Here is a 21,039-nt window from a genome sequence, read left to right as displayed (position 1 = left end):
TCGGTAGAATCAATTGTCTTGCCTCCCATAAAATTGATTCAGTGTAGCTCATAAATGCATCTATACATGTTCATCTCAATATATGTTTAAACAAAACAAAAAACAAAATGTTTATAAAATAAAGAATTAGTGATTTAAAATGTATGATTAATGTAGTGCTTAAAAAAAAAAAAAAAAAATGCAACTATACTCTTCAAAAAAAGTAGGGGAACTCTAATAAGAATTTACAATTGCCAAAATTGTAAGGTATATTAGCTGTGGGGAATGGTTACATAATAGTGAATTAATTGGGCAAACATTACAATCAGTAGTTCATTATTACAGTAGGTTTTACTACCACCAAAGATCTTGAAGGACGATTGGTGTCACAAGTGAAATTTGAAAGATGACGTTTTCTTATCAGTATATCGCAAATTCAAACAATAGAAATGACTAAAAACCAAACAATAACAACTGTATGATCAACAGAATGAAAAGGATTGACAGAAATAATGTTCCAGTGATTAATGGACCTTCCTGGAAATTATCAAAATCGAGAATGACACCCCACGCACGTGTACGGGGCAACTACGTGATGCATTTGCACATTATGGAATGTGTTTCGGTGTGTTGATAAACAGACCTGAACATTCTTTACTAGGACGTCTGTGGTCAAAACGTATGTTCGGTCTAATAGTTGATATTAACATTAATAGTTCAGGTTCCCCTACTTTTTTTGAAGAGTATATAAACCAAGTTTCATTGGTCTACAACTTGTAATCTGTGAGACTTTGAACTACATGTAAATGCAAAAACTTAACATTGAGCTAAATACTTAAGTTAATTTTGTTGCCATTGAAAAATTAATGTTTCACCTTCAGACTTTGTTACAGTGAGACATAAAAAAAAAGACTACTTTGATTTTGGTAGCTACAGGAGGAACTCAAAAAGCTATCAACTTGGTCCACTGATCAACCAACAAATCAAAGCAGCGTACCACGCACAGGATGTAACAGAAAATAGCCAACATGGCTGGAATCAGAAAGACAAAACAGCATAGCAACCAATCAGGATTAACGATAGCAAGACTTCCATCAAATCAAGATGATCGATAGGAAAATTATCAACTAATCGCAATGAATGATAGAGGCGCTTCCAACCAATCACCATGAATATAAGAAAAGTAGTCCAATCACCATGCTTGACAAAATGACTGATAGTAAGCTTTCACCAAACAGTTCCGGATCAACTCGTCATTACTATGCTCATAAAAATAATTTTCCACCAGCAACTGACATAGGCAACATGCATGAACTTGGTACGCACACTATGAACCAAAATTACACCTGTGTATTTACTGTCAATTTATTTTTAGGTTACAGTCAACATTAGTCATACCAAAATGTCTACTGTCAGACAGGGTTGCTGTCAACAATTGTTACATCTAAATGTCTACTGTCAGACAGGGTTGCTGTCAACAATGGTTACATCTAAATGTCTACTGTCAGACAGGATTGCTGTCAACAATGGTTACATCTAAATGTCTACTGTCAGACAGGGTTACTGTCAACAATGGTTACATCTAAATGGCTACTGTCAAAATGTCCAATGTCTGTCAGTTATTATTAGCAATGGTTTCAATACCTACACTAGTTACTCCTACATAAAATTGTCTTCCTGTCACGATGAGTAGACCTAAATATCTACTCAACAAAATATCTACTGTAAGTTACTGTCAACATATTTACTGTCTATTTAGATATGAGTATAGATTACTGCCAACATAGCTAGTCCCTGTAGATTATTGTTAACATATCTACTGTCAGCATAGGTTACTATCAATGCATCTACTGTCAGTGTAGTTTACTATAAATGTTTTTTGTGTCGACTACTGTCAACAAATCTGTTATAAGCAAATGTTACTGTCAGTATATCTACAGTTAGTGTAAGTTACTGTCAACATATTTACTGTTGACATATCTACATATCTACTGTCAACATGTCTACTGTCAGCATTACCGTTAACATATCTTCTTTCAATATTACTACCGTCAATGTAAGGTATTGTCAACACATTCTGTCAATGTATCTTCTGTCGATATAAATTACTGTCAACATTACTACTGTCAGTGTAAGGTATTGTCAACACATTCTGTCAATGTATCTTTTGTCAATGTAAATTACTGTCAACATCTCTATTGTCAGTGCTACTGTTAACATATCTTCTGTCAACATTACTACTGTCAGTGTAAAGTATTGTCAACACATACTGTCAATGTATCTTTTGTCAATATAAATTACTGTCAACATCTCTACTGTCAGTGCTACTGTTAACATATCTTCTGTCAACATTACTACTGTCAACATATCTTCTGTCAACATTACTACTGTCAGTGTAAAGTAGTATACGTATTTACTGTTAACATATCTACTGTCAATATAACATGTCTTCTCTCAGTGGTACTGTTAAAACATCTTCTTTCAACATTACTACTGTCAATGTAAATTACTGTCAACATATTTACTGTCAGTGTCAGGTATTTTCAATACATTCTGTCAATGTATCTTTTGTCAATGTAAATTACTGTCAACATCTCTACTGTCAGTGTTACTATTAACATATCTTCTGTCAACATTACTACTGCCAGTGTAAAGTATTGTCAACACATACTGTCAATGTATCTTCTGTCGATATAAATTACTGTCAACATGTCTAATATCGGTGCTTCTGCTAACATATCTTGTCAACAACACTACTGTCAGTGTAAATTACTGTCAACATATTTACTGTTGACATATCTAGTGTCAACATGTCTTCTGTCAGTGTTACTGTTAAAATATCTTCTTTCAACATTACTGGTGTCGGTGTAAATTACTGTCAAGTCTATGAGTCAGTTAAACCTGTACTGATCAAGCACACATTAAGTTGTACATAAAACAAATGTTGACATCTTCCTGTGCAGATTCCCCGTGTGTTTGTCTGCAGTGTCTTGATGCCAATGCCTCCTTGCATCACTTTTCCTGGATCCCCATTTCTCAGCACTCACTTCCCATGGTGTTTCCCACCCTAGAAGAGCAAAGAAAAATGACACTGCTAGAGTACATCCAAATGCTTAATATTAAAAATATTTTACTACATACATGTAGATATTAAAGGCATATTGCCACGAATTTAAGGACCTCATTTCTCTCAAAATTACATTGATTTGTGATACCAAACCTCGCTATTGTGTCATTCAAACTGAACCACGATGAAGCGAAATCCATGTCAACTCTCTCAGCAATTTTAGTGGGTTTTTATTATGGACCGTTGCCATAATTCAATTATTTTTACAAAATATCATTAATAAGTGGGATATGGTGGTTGTGTAAATGGTTGAGTAAAGTACTTTCAAGGACAAATCAAATGTGTATATTTTCAAGTAAGACTTTGTTGGGCCATTAAATAGGTCTGTGACAATATGCCTTTAATTAAGATTTTTGTTCAAGGCGAGCTGCTCCATATTTCCAAGTCAATACTACATTATTAGTAGATCCACTGTATTTATTATTATTACTGATGAATAATTATTCTTATTTGAGACCTCATATTCGTGATACATATCATATTCGCCACTTGGTGTATTAAATGAAGCTCTGGTGTGATCTATAGTCAAACGTCAGATGCCATGTAACCGTAAAGTAAAAAAGTAAAAACTGTTGAATGTGTCGCTAAAAATATTTTAAAATATCCTTCTAATATAATATATAACTCACCTTCAGCTTTTCAACCTCCAATTTCAAGGCGTGCACTTTTGACTTCTCTTTTTCAAGTTCAGCATTTAGTTCTGAAACCTTAAGAAATGGAAAAGCCTTGTCAGCATGACTTTTAGTCTTCTAACTAAAAAAAAACTGTCGGAAGATACCGGTAAATGGAGGGGGCAGCCAAACAGGAGGGACCAGTTATTTAAATGTGATGTCATATATACATATATTAGGCCTCTTGAATATTTGCATAAACCATTTATCGGTTACGCAAAAATAAATTCAGGTAACCCATTTTCTTTTTGCGTGACCCATTACGTCCACGTAAATAATGTCCTAAATTTAATGCGCAAACAGAAAATAGGTTACGCTAAAGTAGATTTGCGTGAACAATGCGTGAGGCCTGTATGTATAATAATTATAAAATAACTTAAGACATTTGTAATTAAATTTGGTCGTATTAAAACAGCTTCTAATATTCTAGCAATATGAAGAATCATGAGCGACATTACTGTCAACTGCCAGAGTGAAAAAACCAATATATTCATTCAATCCAAATTTAGATCGTCTTTCAACTGGGGGGGGGGGGGGGGGCAAAGCATACTCTGGCCTCTCCAGCTGCAAAACACCCTTAAATCCACCCACCCACCCTGCTTCCAACACCTATGAAACATTTTGTACCATATCTAGATTGATCATTAAAACTTTAAACACTGATACAGTGGAACTCCTCTAAACTGGACACCCTCGGGACCAAGTAAAACATCAGGTTTTAAGAGGTATCCGGTTTAGAGAGGTTCTCTTCTGTACAGATATTTAAAAGGGGCACACAAAAGATGTCCGGTTTTGAGGGAATTCCGGTTTACAGAGGGTCCAGTTTTGAGAGATTTCACTGGAGTTCAAAAGCACTTAACACTAAACGGTCTGTTATTAACATACCTGTTCTGTAAGCTCATCTCGAACTTGTGTTAAATCTTCCACATGCATCAAGACCTGAGCTTTATCTTTCACTGTGAAATGACAAAAACACATTATTCAATACATTAAAAGAGAAGGATGGCTTACAGACACCTCACAAAACTGTAAACTCAAACTAGTGTTAAATCTTCAACATTTATACGCACACATTTATTTTCCGGTTTAGGTTACACACCACCATTAATTACTCCATGCAGTTCAATACAATTTCTATGTCAGAATATAATGTGTGAAAAATACAACACTGTCGAGAAGGTCATGTGACTACTAATTTTAGGGAGTGATCTCAACTGACAAGTACTATGTAAATAATATCAAGTAATTTTTCATTTGACAGCTTTCATGCCTAAGCATCGCCTTGTGTTGCTGTTATACAATCTATACCACTTGCAGGGTTTCTGCCAGAGGGTAAAATGGGTATGGCGCCATACCCAAATTTTTGGCAGATTTAATTTTTTTATGTTAACGTTTTGACAAAATTAATTATTCTTATCATTACTGTATGTTTTTCTTAACCCTAACCATAAACTTAACCCATTTTCTTTCTGGGGTAGGTCCCCCATACCCCCTGTTGACTGTTGCATTCAATTCCATAGCGCCATACGCAAAATGTTCTTTCTGGCAGAAACACTGTCTTGCACAATTGTTATCAGTTAGTACTACATATAACAAGTAACTTCAAACCAATGGGTTGTTTAAATACTATGGAGGTCAACCTACGCATAATCATCAAAGAAAGATTTCAAAAAGCATATCAGAAGCTTGTAGTATTTTTTTTTATGAGGAACTATTTTCTAAACCGGACTATATTAAGCTGCTACAACGACAAATGGTGGTGTGTTGACTTTACAGTACATTGTTTGAAGGTACGGACCCTAGTTTCAACCCGTGGAAATGGACACTAAGTTTAGTTAATCTACAAACTTGTAAACACATTTGGATAGGGTTATAACAGAGAGAAGCTAAAGTATATGTTAAAATGGGGAAATACTGTCTAAAAATAACTAGAATGTTTCTCAATGTTTTCAGAATAATGAAAAATGCATTTTGAGGTTTTGCAAAAACCTGGATGATCAGAACCACTTCAGATGTACAAAAATTAATATTCTAAATAATAAAGTGTAAGTACTTCTAATTTAAATTATAAAAAAAACGGCTTTAATAGTGAAAATATGTCGCAGTGTTTAAAGGGACATACCCTAGTTTTTAAACACTAAGACATATTTTTTACCATTATAGCATTTTTTAATAACTGAAATCATACTTTACTTAGATTTTATGGTTTAGATTATCAATTTCTGTAAATTCGAAGTAATTTTGGTCTTCCTGGTGTCTGAGAAGTAACAGTTATGGAGTCGAGATTTAGTCTATTTTTAGAGGGTATTTCACAATTTCAAAGTCACAGACTCGTGTTTCACTCAATTCTAACTTTATCCAAATGTGTTACAGGTTTATAGATTAACTAAACTTAGTGTTAATTTTCACAGATTGAAACTAGGGTCTGTCACTTTAAAAACTAGGGTCTGTCACTTTAAAAACTAGGGTCTGTTACTTTAATAACTATGGTCGGTTACTTTAAAAACTAGGGTCTGTTACTTTAAAAACTAGGGTCTGTCCCTTTAAAAACTAGGGTCGGTTACTTTAAAAACTAGGGTCGGTTACTTTAAAAACTAGGGTCTGTCACTTTAAAAACTAGGGTCAGTTACTTTAAAAACTAGGGTCGGTTACTTTAAAAACTAGGGTCGGTTACTTTAACGACACCACCAGAGCACACTACTTTATTAATTATTGGCTACTGGATGTCAAACGTATAAACCTCTTTTATATGCACTTTACCACACAGGACAGCACATACAGTGGATTTTGATTTACCAGCCGTGGGGCAATGGTTGGGACAGACAAAAAATAAGAGAATGGATTAACCGAGGGGATTTGATCCTTCAACCCAAGACACCGCAGGCAAGCACTCTACCCACTGAGCTGGATTCCACCCCTCAAAGAAGGAAGAAGTGATGTGGCTACGTAATCAATTAACAAGATGCTTTGCAGAATTGAACAATTTTGTTTTGTTTAATGACACCACTAGAGCACATTGATTTATTAATAATCGGTTGTTGGAGGTCAAACATTTGGTAATTTTGATATATAGTCTTAGAGGAAACCCGCTACATTTTCCCTATTAGTAGAAAGGGGTCTTTTATATGCATCATTCCAGACAGGATAGGACATACCATAGCCTTTGATAGACATTCGTGGTGCACTGGCTGGAATGAAAAATAGCCCTATGGGCCACTAACGGGGTCGGTCATAAACCGACGGTGCATCAAGCAAGCGACGTCCCACCCTTGTAGAATTGAAATATACGACAATAAAATTTAAGGGTTAAACAAATGTCATTCAAATTGATTACACTTTTAGCAATGAATGTCATTCAGTTTGGTAATACCTGTAACCAGAAGTTTAGTTTGCCATATTTCAAAAATGGCATGCCCTATTTTGAACAGTGTGGAAAAAATATGACACATAAGGTTGTGACAGAATTTACATAATGATAAAAAGAGATGCCATACACTATCCCACTGGCTGTGACAAGACGTAAAAAAACATGTAATAATAATAAAGCAAAATAAAGTAAAATCTTACTTTCTCCCTGAGCCAATATCACACATAGTTGTTTGTTTCTCTTCTTCACTTGTTTAAATTCATCCTGCAACATTTAATATACAGTAACATAAATTTTTTATTATACACCTTCTTTAAAAGACACTGATATGAACATAGATTAAATCTAAGGTAACGTAAGTTATTATTCATCTTCTTTGAAAGAAACTGCTATAAATATGATAGAAAGAAAGAATTTTTATTTTTATTTAGTGACACACTTAACACACTGTATTTACGGTTATATGGCCAGCGTCAGACATATGGTTAAGGTCCAGACACAAGACAAGGCAAGATATTTAAGATAACTACTTTTAAAAAACAAATTAATTGTGCGCTACACATGTACAAATTACAATACATGTATAATCAATTTAAACTGGCAGATTTCTTTTTAAAAACAAGGCTATTCCTTTAATACACTTTATATTTTGGGTAGAAATCAATCAATTAAATTTTTCTCTGGAAGGATTTACTATAAAGTATTCTGATATGAATAGGTTAAGAACCACACAGATATTGACAGAGGAAACCCGCTGTCGCCACTTCATGAGCTACTCTTTTCAATTAGCAGCAAGGGATCTTTTATATGCATCATCCCACAGACACGGTAGTACATACCACAGCTTTTGATATACCAGTCGTGGTGCACTGGCTGGAATGAGAAATAGCCCAATGGGCCCCCCCCCCCTCCCCCCCCCCCCCCCCCCCCCCCAGACAGGGATCGATCCTAGACCGGCCATGAAAGCGCTTTACCACTGGGAGAAAGAAAAAAATGTTTTATTTGACGACACACTCAACACATTTTATTTACAGTTATATGGCGTCGGAGTACCACTGGGAGAGGTTTTTGTACTGAAATCAACCGCAGAAACACTTAAGAGGTAAGATGGTCTCATTGCATGGAAAGAAATGTTGGTGTTCAGGTTACTAGGAGGTTGCCATATATGTCAAAGCGTCGAGAATGGTACATCATTCTATTCTCCACTTAGTTGGGGGTTTTTTTTAACAAAAAACACCTGTGTGCTTATTATATAAAAATTACACACACTAGTATCAATACAGCAAAAACTGATATGAATGAATAACAAGGTATCAATCAGCATGTTTGTCAAGAAATGATAATGAGAATTGTAAACTTCATTAAAAGTATAATAAGATAGATGTACATGGGTTACAGCATGTTTGTCAAGGAATGATACTGGGAATTGTAAACTTGATAAAAGTATCATTAGCTAGAGGTTACAAGACTCATAATTAATGGAAGGAAATGTTTTATTTAACGACGCACTCAACACATTATATTTTTACGGTTATATGGCGTCGGACATATGGTTAAGGATCACACCGATAGTGAGAGAGGAAACCCACTGTCGCCACTTCATGGGCTACTCTTTTCGATTAGCAGCAAGGGATCTTTTATATGCACCATCCCACAGACAGGATAATACATACTACGGCCTTTGATATACCAGTCGTAGTGCACTAGCTGGAGCAAGAAATAGCCCAATGGGCCCACTGGGCTACATCCCGTCCCCTCGTAATTAATGGCAACCTGTCCCTATAAGCGTAAAAGACAGGTTATGAACATCACTACATGCATGATGTCATACTGTACATGAATGTTATTAGATAAAAGTTATGAACATCATAACTGCCCCCCAAGTGCTAGAGCATATCCTCAAATTTGGGCCAAAACGAAAGAGATATTTGGGCAAAATGAGCTGGCCTGAAACTTTTTCACCTTGTATTTCCATTATTCTACCCACAATATTAGTTGTAATCCTAGTAAAAATGTGTAGTGATTCGTTTGCCACCTATATAGTTGTTTGGCAATAATGCTAATTACAATAAATGTTGTTATTCAGATTCAAGCTTTTTTTTTAATTTGGACACAAATCAGCTTTCATACTCCCCCCCCCCCCCCCCCCTTTACATAAATGGGAGTCCGTATGCCTATGCCTGTATATTAGTTAGCAGGCACTGTAAAGTATTCCTATTTTGAAACATTTTCAAACTATGGCTATCTGTTGTCTACTTTTGACATTTGATTAAGATCAAGAGACAACATATATATACTTGATCCTGTGGGTGTCCAGTTTAGGAGAGTTTCAATGTACCAATTGTACTAGTGAAGACTACAAAATATGTTACCTGTAGTGTTGTTAATGCTGATTTCAAATGTGCTATTTCTTCATCTTTTTTAGACAATTCATCTTGGTACTTTAATGTTATGGCACTTTCTATTGCATAATGCTGTAGAAACAAAATAAACTTATGTAGCATAATTCTTAACACAAGAAAAATAATTCATATGAAATTAAGAGATAAAATATTACTTGCATTTTTAAATTGTTCTTTAAAAAAAAAAGGTTAAGACAGATCATGAATAGCTACATGACTCATGTATGTTTATTTTAAAAGAACAATGAATATTGTCAATATTTTTGGAATAAAACATTTTGATTAGCTCTATTATGTACTTAACACAGTGAAATACTATTAAATATCATATGTACTTAACACAGTGAAATACTATTAAATATCATATGTACTTAACACAGTGAAATACTATTAAATATCATATGTACTTAAATAGCAAAATACTGTTTATATAATATAAAAAAAACATTTTCACAATACATTTGTGAGACGGCAAATTGTGGTGTTATTTAATAATAAAAGTTAAAAGATTTAAGTAGATGAATAAGGATGGTATTATTCTTTTGACGTTTGTAATCATAGATGCATGACAGAACCTATAAACTGGGCACTAAATACCCATCAACAATTCTCCTTAATAAGAATCCCATCTAGTACTCTTGACAGTTAACTCACAGTGCTAATTTCTTTCCTGTATAAACCTGACATATACAATATATTATACAGACTAATTTTACATGTATGTTCTTAAACATTTCATTTTGTTAATAAACAAATAAAAAAAATTAAAAATTTGTTTTTTTTTAAAAACAGTATAAAAAATCCTCATTTACTTTTTTATATTCTTCTTGAATTTTCTCTTTGGAAATAATTTTAACAACATCGTCATCAACTTTGTCGAAGAAATGGGTGTCTCCCTCGCCAACAGAGGTTTTTATCACAGGGGTCGTAATTACAGGTTGTGGTGAGTCAGCATCTAAAACACAACATCCACATTGTTAATCATCAAATTATTATAGTACCGGTCACATGAACACAAATCAATGCCTGAAATTACAGGTAGTGTCTCAACAACCCTCTGAGAATTGAAAATTTGCAGACGCCATTTATGGGTTACACAAAAAAACCACCACTGAGGCAACCCATTACGCTTTTGTGTAACCTGTCATGACTATGTAAATGATGTCTTAAATTTAATGCATGAATGAAAAATAGGATGCACAAAACTATAGGCACTGCATGAGCAATGCAAGAACGCAAGAACGAAACTATTGTTCTTGTAATTTACAGAGGCATGCTCACTATAGCTGAAAATCATGTTTATTAAATTAAAGCCTAAAGTTACACACATTAAAATTAAAAACATATCCTAAAAATCGAACACTAAAACAATATAGTATGTGAAATTTCAAGATCCATGAAAAAATTATTAATAATGGGAATCGTTTAACAATTCAAATGATTAAAATATATGATAAAAACACAAATGTCGCGGTTCATCTTGCCTGGCAGCATAGGATATTATATAATGAAAAACAGGACTCGAACTTAACGATGGCACCGACAGCCACGGGTCAGGTTCATGAGATAAGTACAAGGATTCTAGATTATGGTAGCCCCACTCCCATGGCTAGTGATATTCATTGTTGGGCTAGTAAATAACTACTAATGCCATGCCCGACAGTTAGTGAAGAAACAATTTGTCAAATGTTGCAGTGAAGTCTATTTTGTAAATATGAATATCCTGACCCCACCCCAAACCCCAATGTTAATGTTTTTAAGCACTATCTCCCTCTTTAGGTGACATATCTGATTATTACTATTATTTAGAAAAATTGTATTAACTTAAAGTAAGGTAGGGCTAGTAAATTTTTAATCGTGGCTAGTAAATTTAAAAAATCACTGATCCCATGGCTAGTGCATTAAAAACAAATTCTAGAAGCCCTGAAGTAGCAAATGAGATCATTGTAAATGACCTGCGATATTTTGTCAAGGAATGATACTGGGAATTGTAAACTTGATAAAAGTATCATTAGCTAGAGGTTACAAGACTCATAATTAATGGAAGGAAATGTTTTATTTAACGACGCACTCAACACATTATATTTTTACGGTTATATGGCGTCGGACATATGGTTAAGGACCACACAGATAGTGAGAGAGGAAACCCGCTGTCGCCACTTCATGGGCTACTCTTTTCGATTAGCAGCAAGGGATCTTTTATATGCACCATCCCACAGACAGGATAACACATACTACGGCCTTTGATATACCAGTCGTGGTGCCCTAGCTGGAGCGAGAAATAGCCCAATGGGCCCACTGGGCTACATCCCGCCCCCTCGTAATTAATGGCAACCTGTACCTATAAGCGTAAAAGACAGGTGGGGGGGGGGGGGGGGGGGGGGGGGCGGGCATAACTGCTGTTTTGTTTTTAGCAGGTAAATTTCTAATTTACCTGTTAGGTCTAAAAAAATTGACTGCTTTTCGAAGGCCACTATTTCGAACCCTGTATACATGCCAACTCGTTACTGTTAATGAGTGCTTGAACTGGATGCAGCATGTGCGTCAATACGGTCATTACAGGATCATATATTTTGAAGCATAAAGGAAAACCACTTGTAGTATGACAAACTAAAGTGTACCGTCATCCGAGTCGATTGATTTTTCTTTCTTGAACTGCAGTTGATTGAACTGTTCCAGACTCATCACTGGAGCTTTGTCTTTCTTCTTCTTCTTTTGTTTTCCTTCTACTCCATTAACAGCACCGTTCTCTTTCTTTTTCTGAAAATATCAAATCATGTTAATCATTAGTATCACGACATGATCCTGAATAACAGATAGACAAATCAACACACATCAACAAGAAATAGAAAATTTCCTTTACAATATCTCAGCGTAGTTTAATTAGTTTATCCTGTACTTTATCATCCTTTTCTTAAACTCTCTTTAATAGTTGGTGATCCATTTTGTGTGTGTGTGTATATATGATAAACCAATTGAGAAAATTGAATTTCTTTCTCCTAAAATCAGAAGCGATGACATTCTTTATTAAAGTAAGTGTTGCTGTTGTATTTTTATCTTGACTTAGAGGGAATGATTTTCCACGATCATGGAAAATCAGACAGAATCACAGAATTCAGTAACTGAAACAGAATTCTAGATTTTACTCTCTCTCTTTTTATTATTTCATATTTCTGCACACACTTGTACACTTTAAGTTGACACCTAAATTAGTCCGTATGTTCCTAAACTCACCTGTACACTACAGGTATTTTTCGAAACTTGCCCATACAATACAGGTATATATTCCTAAAGTCATTTGTACATTTATATACTATTAATATATTCCGACTCATTAACACACTGTTGTCATATTCAAATACTCACCTGTACTCTGTCATTATATTCCTAAATTCATCTGTACATCACAGATGCATTCTTAAACTTACCTATACACGATGGGTATACAGTGAGCCAAACTTACCTGTACCTGTATCTCAAATTCACCTGTATGCCACAGGTGTATACATTGAGCCAAACTTACCTGTACCTGCATCTCAAATTCACTTGTACACCACAGGTGTATTCTTAAACTTACCTGTACTCGATGGGTGTAGTGAGCCAAACTTACCTGTACCTGTATCTCAAATTCACTTGTACACCACAGGTGTATTCTTAAACTTACCTGTACACAATGGGTGTGCAGTGAGCCAAACTTACCTGTACCTGTATCTCAAATTCACTTGTACACCACAGGTGTATTCTTAAACTTACCTGTACTCGATGGGTGTGCAGTGAGCCAAAACTTACCTGTACCTGTACTCAAATGGGTGTATTCTTAAACTTACCTGTACTCGATGGGTGTACATTGAGCCAAACTTACCTGTACCTGTATCTCAAATTCACTTGTACACCACAGGTGTATTCTTAAACTTACCTGTACTCAATGGGTGTACATTGAGCCAAACTTACCTGTACCTGTATCTCAAATTCACCTGTACACCGCAGGTGTATTCTTAAACTTACCTGTACATGATGGGTGTACATTGAGCCAAACTTACCTGTACCTGTATCTCAAATTCACCTGTACTCCGCAGGTGTATTCTTAAACTTACCTGTACACGATGGGTGTACAGTGAGCCAAACTTACCTGTACCTGCTTCTCAAAATCCTGTTTACTCTGCAGTAAGGCTTGTTCCAAGTCTTTTTGGTAGGAGTCCTGTGTAAACTGAAAACACAACATCAAAGCTCAGCGGATGAAGGTCAAGGTCTCTGTGATCAAAACCAAAACATCCAAAAATAGAAATAAGTGTACTCACGAAAACCCCCACCTAAATGAGGTTGTTGGGTTTTTTTGACAAAGAAGTCTGAATAAGTGACTTTCGGTTCAAGAGACAGATCCAAGTTTTTAAACAGTACAACATATTTTTTACTATTAGAGGAGTTTTTGATAATTTCCTTACATTTTATTGCTGAGAACATCCATTTTTGTACACCCAAAGTATTTCTGGTCATCCTGGAGTTTGTAATACCAACAAATACATTTTTCATAATTTTAAACACGCATATATACTTCTGAGAAATAATGGTTATGGAGATGATCTCTAGTCTGTTTATGACCGTGGGTGTTTTCGCCCGTTTCAATGTCACAAATTCTTGTTTTACTCTATTGTAGATTAACCAAACTTAGTGTCCTTTTTCACCGGTTGAAACTAGAGTAAAAAAAGTTTTACTTAAAATGTAGTGTTTTGTATTCTTTGTAAGGGGGCAGGACGTGGCCCAGTGGTACAGCGCTCGCTCGATGCACAGTCGGTGTGGGATCAATCCCCGTAGGTGGGCCCATTGGGCTATTTCTCGTTCCAGCCAGTGCACCACGACTGGTATATCAAAGGCCGTGGTATGTACTACCCTGTCTGTGGGATGGTCCTTGGTGCTAATCGAAAAGACTAGCCCATGAAGTGGCAACAGCAGGTTTTGTCTCTCAATATCTGTGTGGTCCTTAACCATATGTCTGACGCCAAATAACCGTAAATACAATGTGTTGAGTGCGTCGTTAAATAAAACACTTCTTTCTTTCTTTGTAAGATTTTCGTGTCTGGATCTAATTCATCAAATTAAGATTAATTTTTGATAGCCAGCTTATTGCTGCTTAAACCCGTAACCAGACCAGCACTTTGTCACCAAGGGCAACCAGGACTTGTAAACTGGTAGCTCAGTGTTCAACATTGGGTGGCAGCCAGCATATTTTGGTAGCTACAGTAAAACAAAAATAAGTTATACAATTAATTTTTCTTTGAGTGGGTTTTGGGGGGGGGGGGGGGGGGGGGGGGTTTGGTAGGTTTTTTTTGCATATAATGCTTTTTAAGGATATACAATTTTAAAAAATTGGAGATGTCTGGGATATTGAAAGGTTAGAGTCAAACAGAACCTCACTGTCCCTGTCCAGAGGCAGATATTTGTAATTTTATTATATATTAAATAAAAAAAAATTTACAATCCCCCTCCAAACCTCCCCCAAAGTTCCCTTGGCATTCCACCTCATGTCACTGGGAGCCCCCCTAAATGGATTTTCTGGATCCGACACTGCTTTCATGCATATATGTATGTGTTTTACCTCTTCATCTTTTTCTTTCCACTCCACCCACTGCTTTTGGTCGGGTTTCACAGAACCTGATTTGTCTGAATCCCGGTGATGTCTCACTGGTTTCCCAAATGCCATGTGTTTTAACTGAAAATAAAACAAAATCAGCAGGTGATGTTAGCTACATGTATTAAAGCAAACTGTCCATTTCAAAGTTACAATGTAGCTGATGTTTTGTTTTGGATGACAAGTAATACTTAATTTGGATATGATATAAACTTTAACCCACTTCTTGTTAGGAAAAATATTAAAGCAGATGTTAATAATTGTGTCCTCTGTGCAACCGTCTATATTAAAGGTTCCCTATAGGGGCCAAATAAAAAAACCATGGTCATATATATGCGAACAAAACAGTCACAATGTAGAGGCTGCCTGTGTGTGTGTGTGTGTGTGTGTGAGTGTGTGAGTGTGAGAGACTTTCTACTAAAAAATAATTTGAGGGTATGTAATGAAAAACAAAACAGACCATAAATGCCCCTACTAGGTGATTATTGGTTTGAAATGTTTTGAAACTGACCATCATTTATCTGATAATGCTAAAAATATATCCATTAAAGGTGCTATGCCGAAGTTGCAATAATGGCGTTTCCCGTTAAAAACATAAAAAAAGATTTCCATATTCAAAATGTCTAATTTTTCAAAGGCAAAACAGAGCAATATTGGATTACGAATTATAAACATTATGTTGGTTTAATAGAACAAAATGTTTTAAAAGGTATTGGATATATCTACTAGGATTGATCCTCATCAATGGCCTCAATGGGCTATTTCACATTCCACCTACTGCACCACAACTGGTATATCAAAGGCTGTGGTATGTGTTATCCTGTCTGTGGGATGGTGCATATAAAAGATCCCTTGCTATTAATGGAAAAATGTAGCAGGTGACTGTGTCAAAATGACCCTATGTTTGACACTCAATAGCCGATGATTAATAAATCAATGTCTTTTCTTTATGTAACTATCCCTAACCCAACACTAATTGAAGTACATGTAATTCTAACAAATATTTTTAAAATTTGTTCGGGGTGGAATAAGGAAGACGTAAAAGCAATTTTTATAAGCAGGAAATCAACACCCCTACTATTAAAAGTCATAGCAGACACATTACTAATCTGTTATTTATTCATAGTACTCTTTAAAAAGACTTTTAGTGGTATCAATATTTGAATACAATATATTAAAAACCACACTGGATCAAAGTTACAAGGTATAGTTTTTGAATGAATAAGATTTTGTGGAGAAAGAATAGCTGTTCTTGACTTTTTTATATATCGTCTCGGTATATATTATGGCACGGTATGTATTTTGGTGCGCCATCTTTAAATAGCAATTGTGCGTCATCAAAGAAAAGCAACGATGTCAAATGCAGAAGTGTTTTTTGACGGAAGTATTTTTTATTGATTAAAAATAAAGCAATTTTTACAATTTGCCAGTTTGCCATAAGTATAAACAATTAAAAATATCATGTAACTAAAAGTACTATTTTCTGTACGGCACGTTTTTAAAATACACAAACATCCCTGTATCTCCAAATGTTCACAATTAATTTTACTCACCTGCTGCACGAGATATTGCTGTGTGCTACTAGTGAAATAAACACAAAACAATTAGACCACCCCTACATCAATCTATTTCTATGGATGAACGAACAAGTCCCATCCTTATTTTACATGCACTGCATACTATTATATTGGGTCAGGATTAAACGACATTCAAGTGCATATTACATCTTAAAATAACAATACCAGTATTAAGACCACCCCGCTATTGTGGATTACAATCAGTAGAGTTAGTCCCATTGGTCATTTTTAGTGCATTTCGACCCTGTCAAAGTGACAATATTATGATAGTAACTTTTTGCATTTTCGTTTACACAAGTGTTTTTTTTTTTGTTTCTGGCCGATTGTTATCAAATGACAGGTAGTCCAGTCAAAGAGTAATCATGTTAGTTTAGTCTGTAGAGCATGTCTAAATAAAAAAAAAGATACCGGTACTTTCAGTTTCCGGAAAACATTGTCACCTGGTTAATATTAATGAGCCGTGTAACACGCCGATTGATTGTGGGTTTTTCAAACTGCAGCAAGTCAAGTGACCCACAAGCCAGCACACATTCTGATTACAATGATGTCCTCTGATATGTATTTGTAAAGAAACACACTGACTATAGATATATATATATATATATATATATGTAAACTGTATAACTTATTAAGCGGAGCATCACTGCAATTACTTTTAATGCCCAGCTCAGAACGTTGCTTACTCTGAAGTTTCCTCGACACATTGTGTATTATTGTTTAGTTGAAGATACACATTCACCGTCATCCCAATGTGACAGGGTCCAGTGCTAATTGTTAATTGGAATATAGCTCCATCAAGGTGACCGACAAATCCAATAGGTAACAAAACAAGTGTTATTTAGAGAGGCAACATTAACAAAGTGAGTTTGTGCATTTTGAGTGAGTTGTGTCAAAGCTCTGAAAACCAAACATAAATGTTATATTTGTTATGTTATAATTGTATATAATTTGGAATCAACTTAAAATGATAGTAACCCACTAATACGACCACCTAACTAATAAGACTACATTTAAGTACCATGGGTGGTCTTATTGAATTTAATGTTTATATTTTAATGATACATATACATCAGGTTATGTCTCTGTCAATAATAAGAAAAACATCGGGTAGGACTTTCCTTTGGCACTGTCACATATATAAAGAACATTATAAATACTTATCATAAATAGAGTTAGGGTTAGTGACAGTGCCAAAGGAAAGTCCTTTCAAACATCGTCATTTCTACACTACGCGAGATCATTGCTTATCCACACCAAAACCCATACCGTGAGGATATGTGGCAACCTCGCAGTAACCTGAACAGTTGTTCTCAAGTTTTTCTATGCCTGGGCAAGACTTCTGGTCGTTCCAGCATTCAATATATTCATACTTAGGGTTGTGGTTAGTGATAGTATTAGCATGCTGGAACGTTCGGAAGTCTTTCCGATGCCTGTTTTTTTGTACTTTTTGTGAATCACTGAATGTGTGTGTGTGTGTGTGACTGTGTGCATGCATGCATTTTCTAAATGGAAAGAAAGAAAGAAATGTTTTATTTAACGACGCACTCAACACATTTTATTTACGGTTATATGGCAATCTAATTAAAATTAGCTCCACTATTACATGTGGATCTAAAGACAGCCATTTGAACTCGTGTCCACCAATCAAAACCTTACTTGCAGAATCCTGCCAGTGATTTAAAACTAACAACACTGCGTAGTCCTCAATGTCCAGGTAACATTTCGTCTGTAAATAATAATTTAAATATTGACCAATCACACTTCGCCTTTTATAACGTTATTTGGGAGCATACAAATTCTAAAAATATTGGGCGAGTCTATTTTAGTGGCCGCAGTACAGCGAACCATACCAATACGTACGGGGTGGGTTATCATTCTTCAATTTTACATTAAAAAATATTTATTTATTTATAAAAAAAAACTAACTAAATCAGTCTTCAGTTTTACATTACAAATTATTTATTTTATAAAATAAAACATGTTTTAAGGCATTCGTAATTCACACGAAACATGTATACCCTCGGGATAATTCGGAATGTTTTCATATTATTTTTAAATCACTGACAGAATTCTGCAAGTAAGGTTTTGATTGGTGGACATGAGCTCCAACTGGCTGTCTTTAGATCCACATGTAATAGTGGAGCTAATTTTAATTAGATTGGGTTATATGGCATCATCCACATATTAATCACTAATACACTTACTACAGAAAGAAACCCGACAGCACCCACATTCAGGTACGCTTCGTGACACTCCGTCGCAACAATTGCAAAGCTCGGCGATCTATTTCGAGACGTAGACCACGTGATCGCGCACTGGGCGATTCCGCCTTGTGCAGCAGTTACAGGGGCCGTCTCATATCAAGCGAAGTTACAACATGGAAGAGTTGGCTAATGCCGTTTTGGATGAATTTGGATTTCATTACGTCATTAAACCAAAACAATTACACATTATTGATTCCATTTTGAATTTGAAGGATACATTTGGGGTGTTATCGACAGGATACGGCAAAAGTATGTGCTACGTACTGCCTCCTCTTATGAGATGACCCCTGTAACTGATGCACAAGGCGGAATCGCCCAGTCTCGAAATAGATCGCCGAGCTTTGTAATTGTTGCGACGGAGTGTCACGAAGCGTAGCTGAATGTGGGTGCTGTCGGGTTTCTTTCTGTAGTATGTGTATTAGTGATTAATATGTGGATTTTTTTGTATCACTTAACTCGAAAATGATTGATGTAAAGGTATTTGACGTCAAATATAGGATTGTTGTGGTATTAGAGCGGGACTCGTTGCCTACCGTTTGGTAGTCAGGAATTGCCAAAAAAAGACATAGGTTGGTCTCTGACTGTAATGAGAGCGTGTTTATGTCCAAATGTCCGTCTAGCTCTCTTACAGTCAGAGTACTCGGGCTAACATATGCCATGATATGGTTACGGACCACACAGATTTTGAGAGGAACCCCATTTTCTAAATGGTTAACCACTTTAACACTCGAGTGAAGATATTTCCTGCATGTTAAAATATAGCAGATATTGGCATGATTGGGAAAAACAGGCAGAATCTTAATGCATTTATGTTTTTTTCTGGTTTTTCTATTTTCTCTTTTGTTTTACCTCTTCACTAATATTCGAATCTTGCTTTTGCTTTTTCTTTTTATTCTTTTTCTTTGATGCTGCACTTTGAGTGTTCGATTTTGCGTTCGATTTCGAACTTGCATTTTGTGTTTCATTGTCACCATCATCGTCATCATCTTCCACTGGTAAAATAGCAAATCTAGAGTGAGTTACTGAAATTCCTTTCGCCATTGCGTTCCATACATGTGTTGAGGAGATAACTCTGTATTATTTCCTCTGACAGATGAATGGTCTCACAACATAAAAATATATATATATATATATATGAAGGAAGGAAATGTTTTATTTAACGACGCACTCAACACATTTAAACTTGCTGTCGCCACTCGGCTACTCTTTACGATTAGCAGTAAGGGATCTTTTATATGCACCATCCCACAGACATAATAACACGTACCACGGCCTTTGATATACCAGATATGTGGTGTACTGCCTGTAAAAAAAACAATCGGAAAGAACTTGTCATGGTCACGATGGTGCTTCCATTTTTTTTAGAGAGAGGGGGAGGCTGATTTTTTCCTGTAATGAATGAAAACAAAATTCGAATCTGGATTACAACATTACTAACAAACAGCTATACCCTAGTATAGGCCCTACAAGGTTGCAAAAAAAGTAAAGTTTGTTTTATTTAACGACGTCACTAGAGCACATTGATTTTTTATCTTATCATCGGCTATTGGACGTCAAACATATGGTCATTCTGACACTATTTTCAGAGGAAACCCGCTGTCGCCACATAGGCTACTCTTTTTACGACAGGCAGCAAGGGATCTTTTATTTGCGCTTCCCACAGGCAGGATAGCACAAACCATGGCCTTTGTTGAACCAGTTATGGATTACTGGTCGGTGCAAGTGGTTTACACCTACCCATTGAGCCTTGCGGAGCACTCACTCAGGGTTTGGAGTCGGTATCTGGATTAAAAATCCCATGCCTCGACTGGGATCCGAACCCAGTACCTACCAGCCTGTAGACCGACGGCCTGCCACGACGCCACCGAGGCCGGTACAACAAGGTTGCAAATGAATCACTACGCGTTTTTTACATGGGTTTAATTACACATATTGTGAGTAGAATTATTTAATATTGAAAAATAGGCTACATGGTGAATATTTTTCAGGACAGCTCATATTGCCCTCAATGTTTTTGCCCGAATTA

General features: G+C 35.7%; 1 protein-coding gene across 2 annotated transcripts; it reads right to left on the bottom strand.

Annotated features, from left to right (window-relative positions):
• Nucleotides 1-621: 621 nt before the first annotated feature.
• LOC121376971 (G kinase-anchoring protein 1-like) lies at nt 622-20,054 on the bottom strand. Of its 2 annotated transcripts, XM_041504787.1 has the most exons (10): nt 19,863-20,054; nt 15,140-15,253; nt 13,676-13,753; nt 12,168-12,306; nt 10,359-10,501; nt 9,517-9,618; nt 7,345-7,408; nt 4,663-4,733; nt 3,736-3,813; nt 622-3,046 (listed from the first exon to the last, which is right to left on the bottom strand). In XM_041504787.1, exons 1-10 carry the CDS (start codon nt 20,052-20,054, stop codon nt 3,023-3,025), a joined length of 1,005 nt encoding a protein of 334 aa, XP_041360721.1. In that variant the 3' UTR covers nt 622-3,022. The 2 variants fall into 2 exon arrangements, with proteins under 2 accessions (XP_041360721.1, XP_041360729.1); XM_041504795.1 differs by lacking the exon at nt 13,676-13,753.
• Nucleotides 20,055-21,039: the final 985 nt, after the last annotated feature.

The sequence above is a fragment of the Gigantopelta aegis genome, chromosome 2 (assembly GCF_016097555.1).
Source record: "Gigantopelta aegis isolate Gae_Host chromosome 2, Gae_host_genome, whole genome shotgun sequence".
NCBI classification, from domain to species: Eukaryota; Metazoa; Mollusca; class Gastropoda; order Neomphalida; family Peltospiridae; genus Gigantopelta; species Gigantopelta aegis.
This window is presented reverse-complemented; position numbering and strand designations above follow the sequence as displayed.

What these genes read in the sequence shown, in the direction of transcription:
- LOC121376971 (XM_041504787.1), bottom strand. Translation starts at nt 20,054, where the DNA reads ATGGCGAAAGGAATTTCAGTAACTCACTCTAGATTTGCTATTTTACCA. An exon ending in ATTTTGAGAAGCAGGTACAG is followed by an intron (nt 12,307 to 13,675) that starts GTAAGTTTGGCT and finishes TGATATTTTCAG; the next exon opens with AAAAAGAAAGAGAACGGTGC. An exon ending in TGGAGGTTGAAAAGCTGAAG is followed by an intron (nt 3,047 to 3,735) that starts GTGAGTTATATA and finishes TTGCTCTTCTAG; the next exon opens with GGTGGGAAACACCATGGGAA.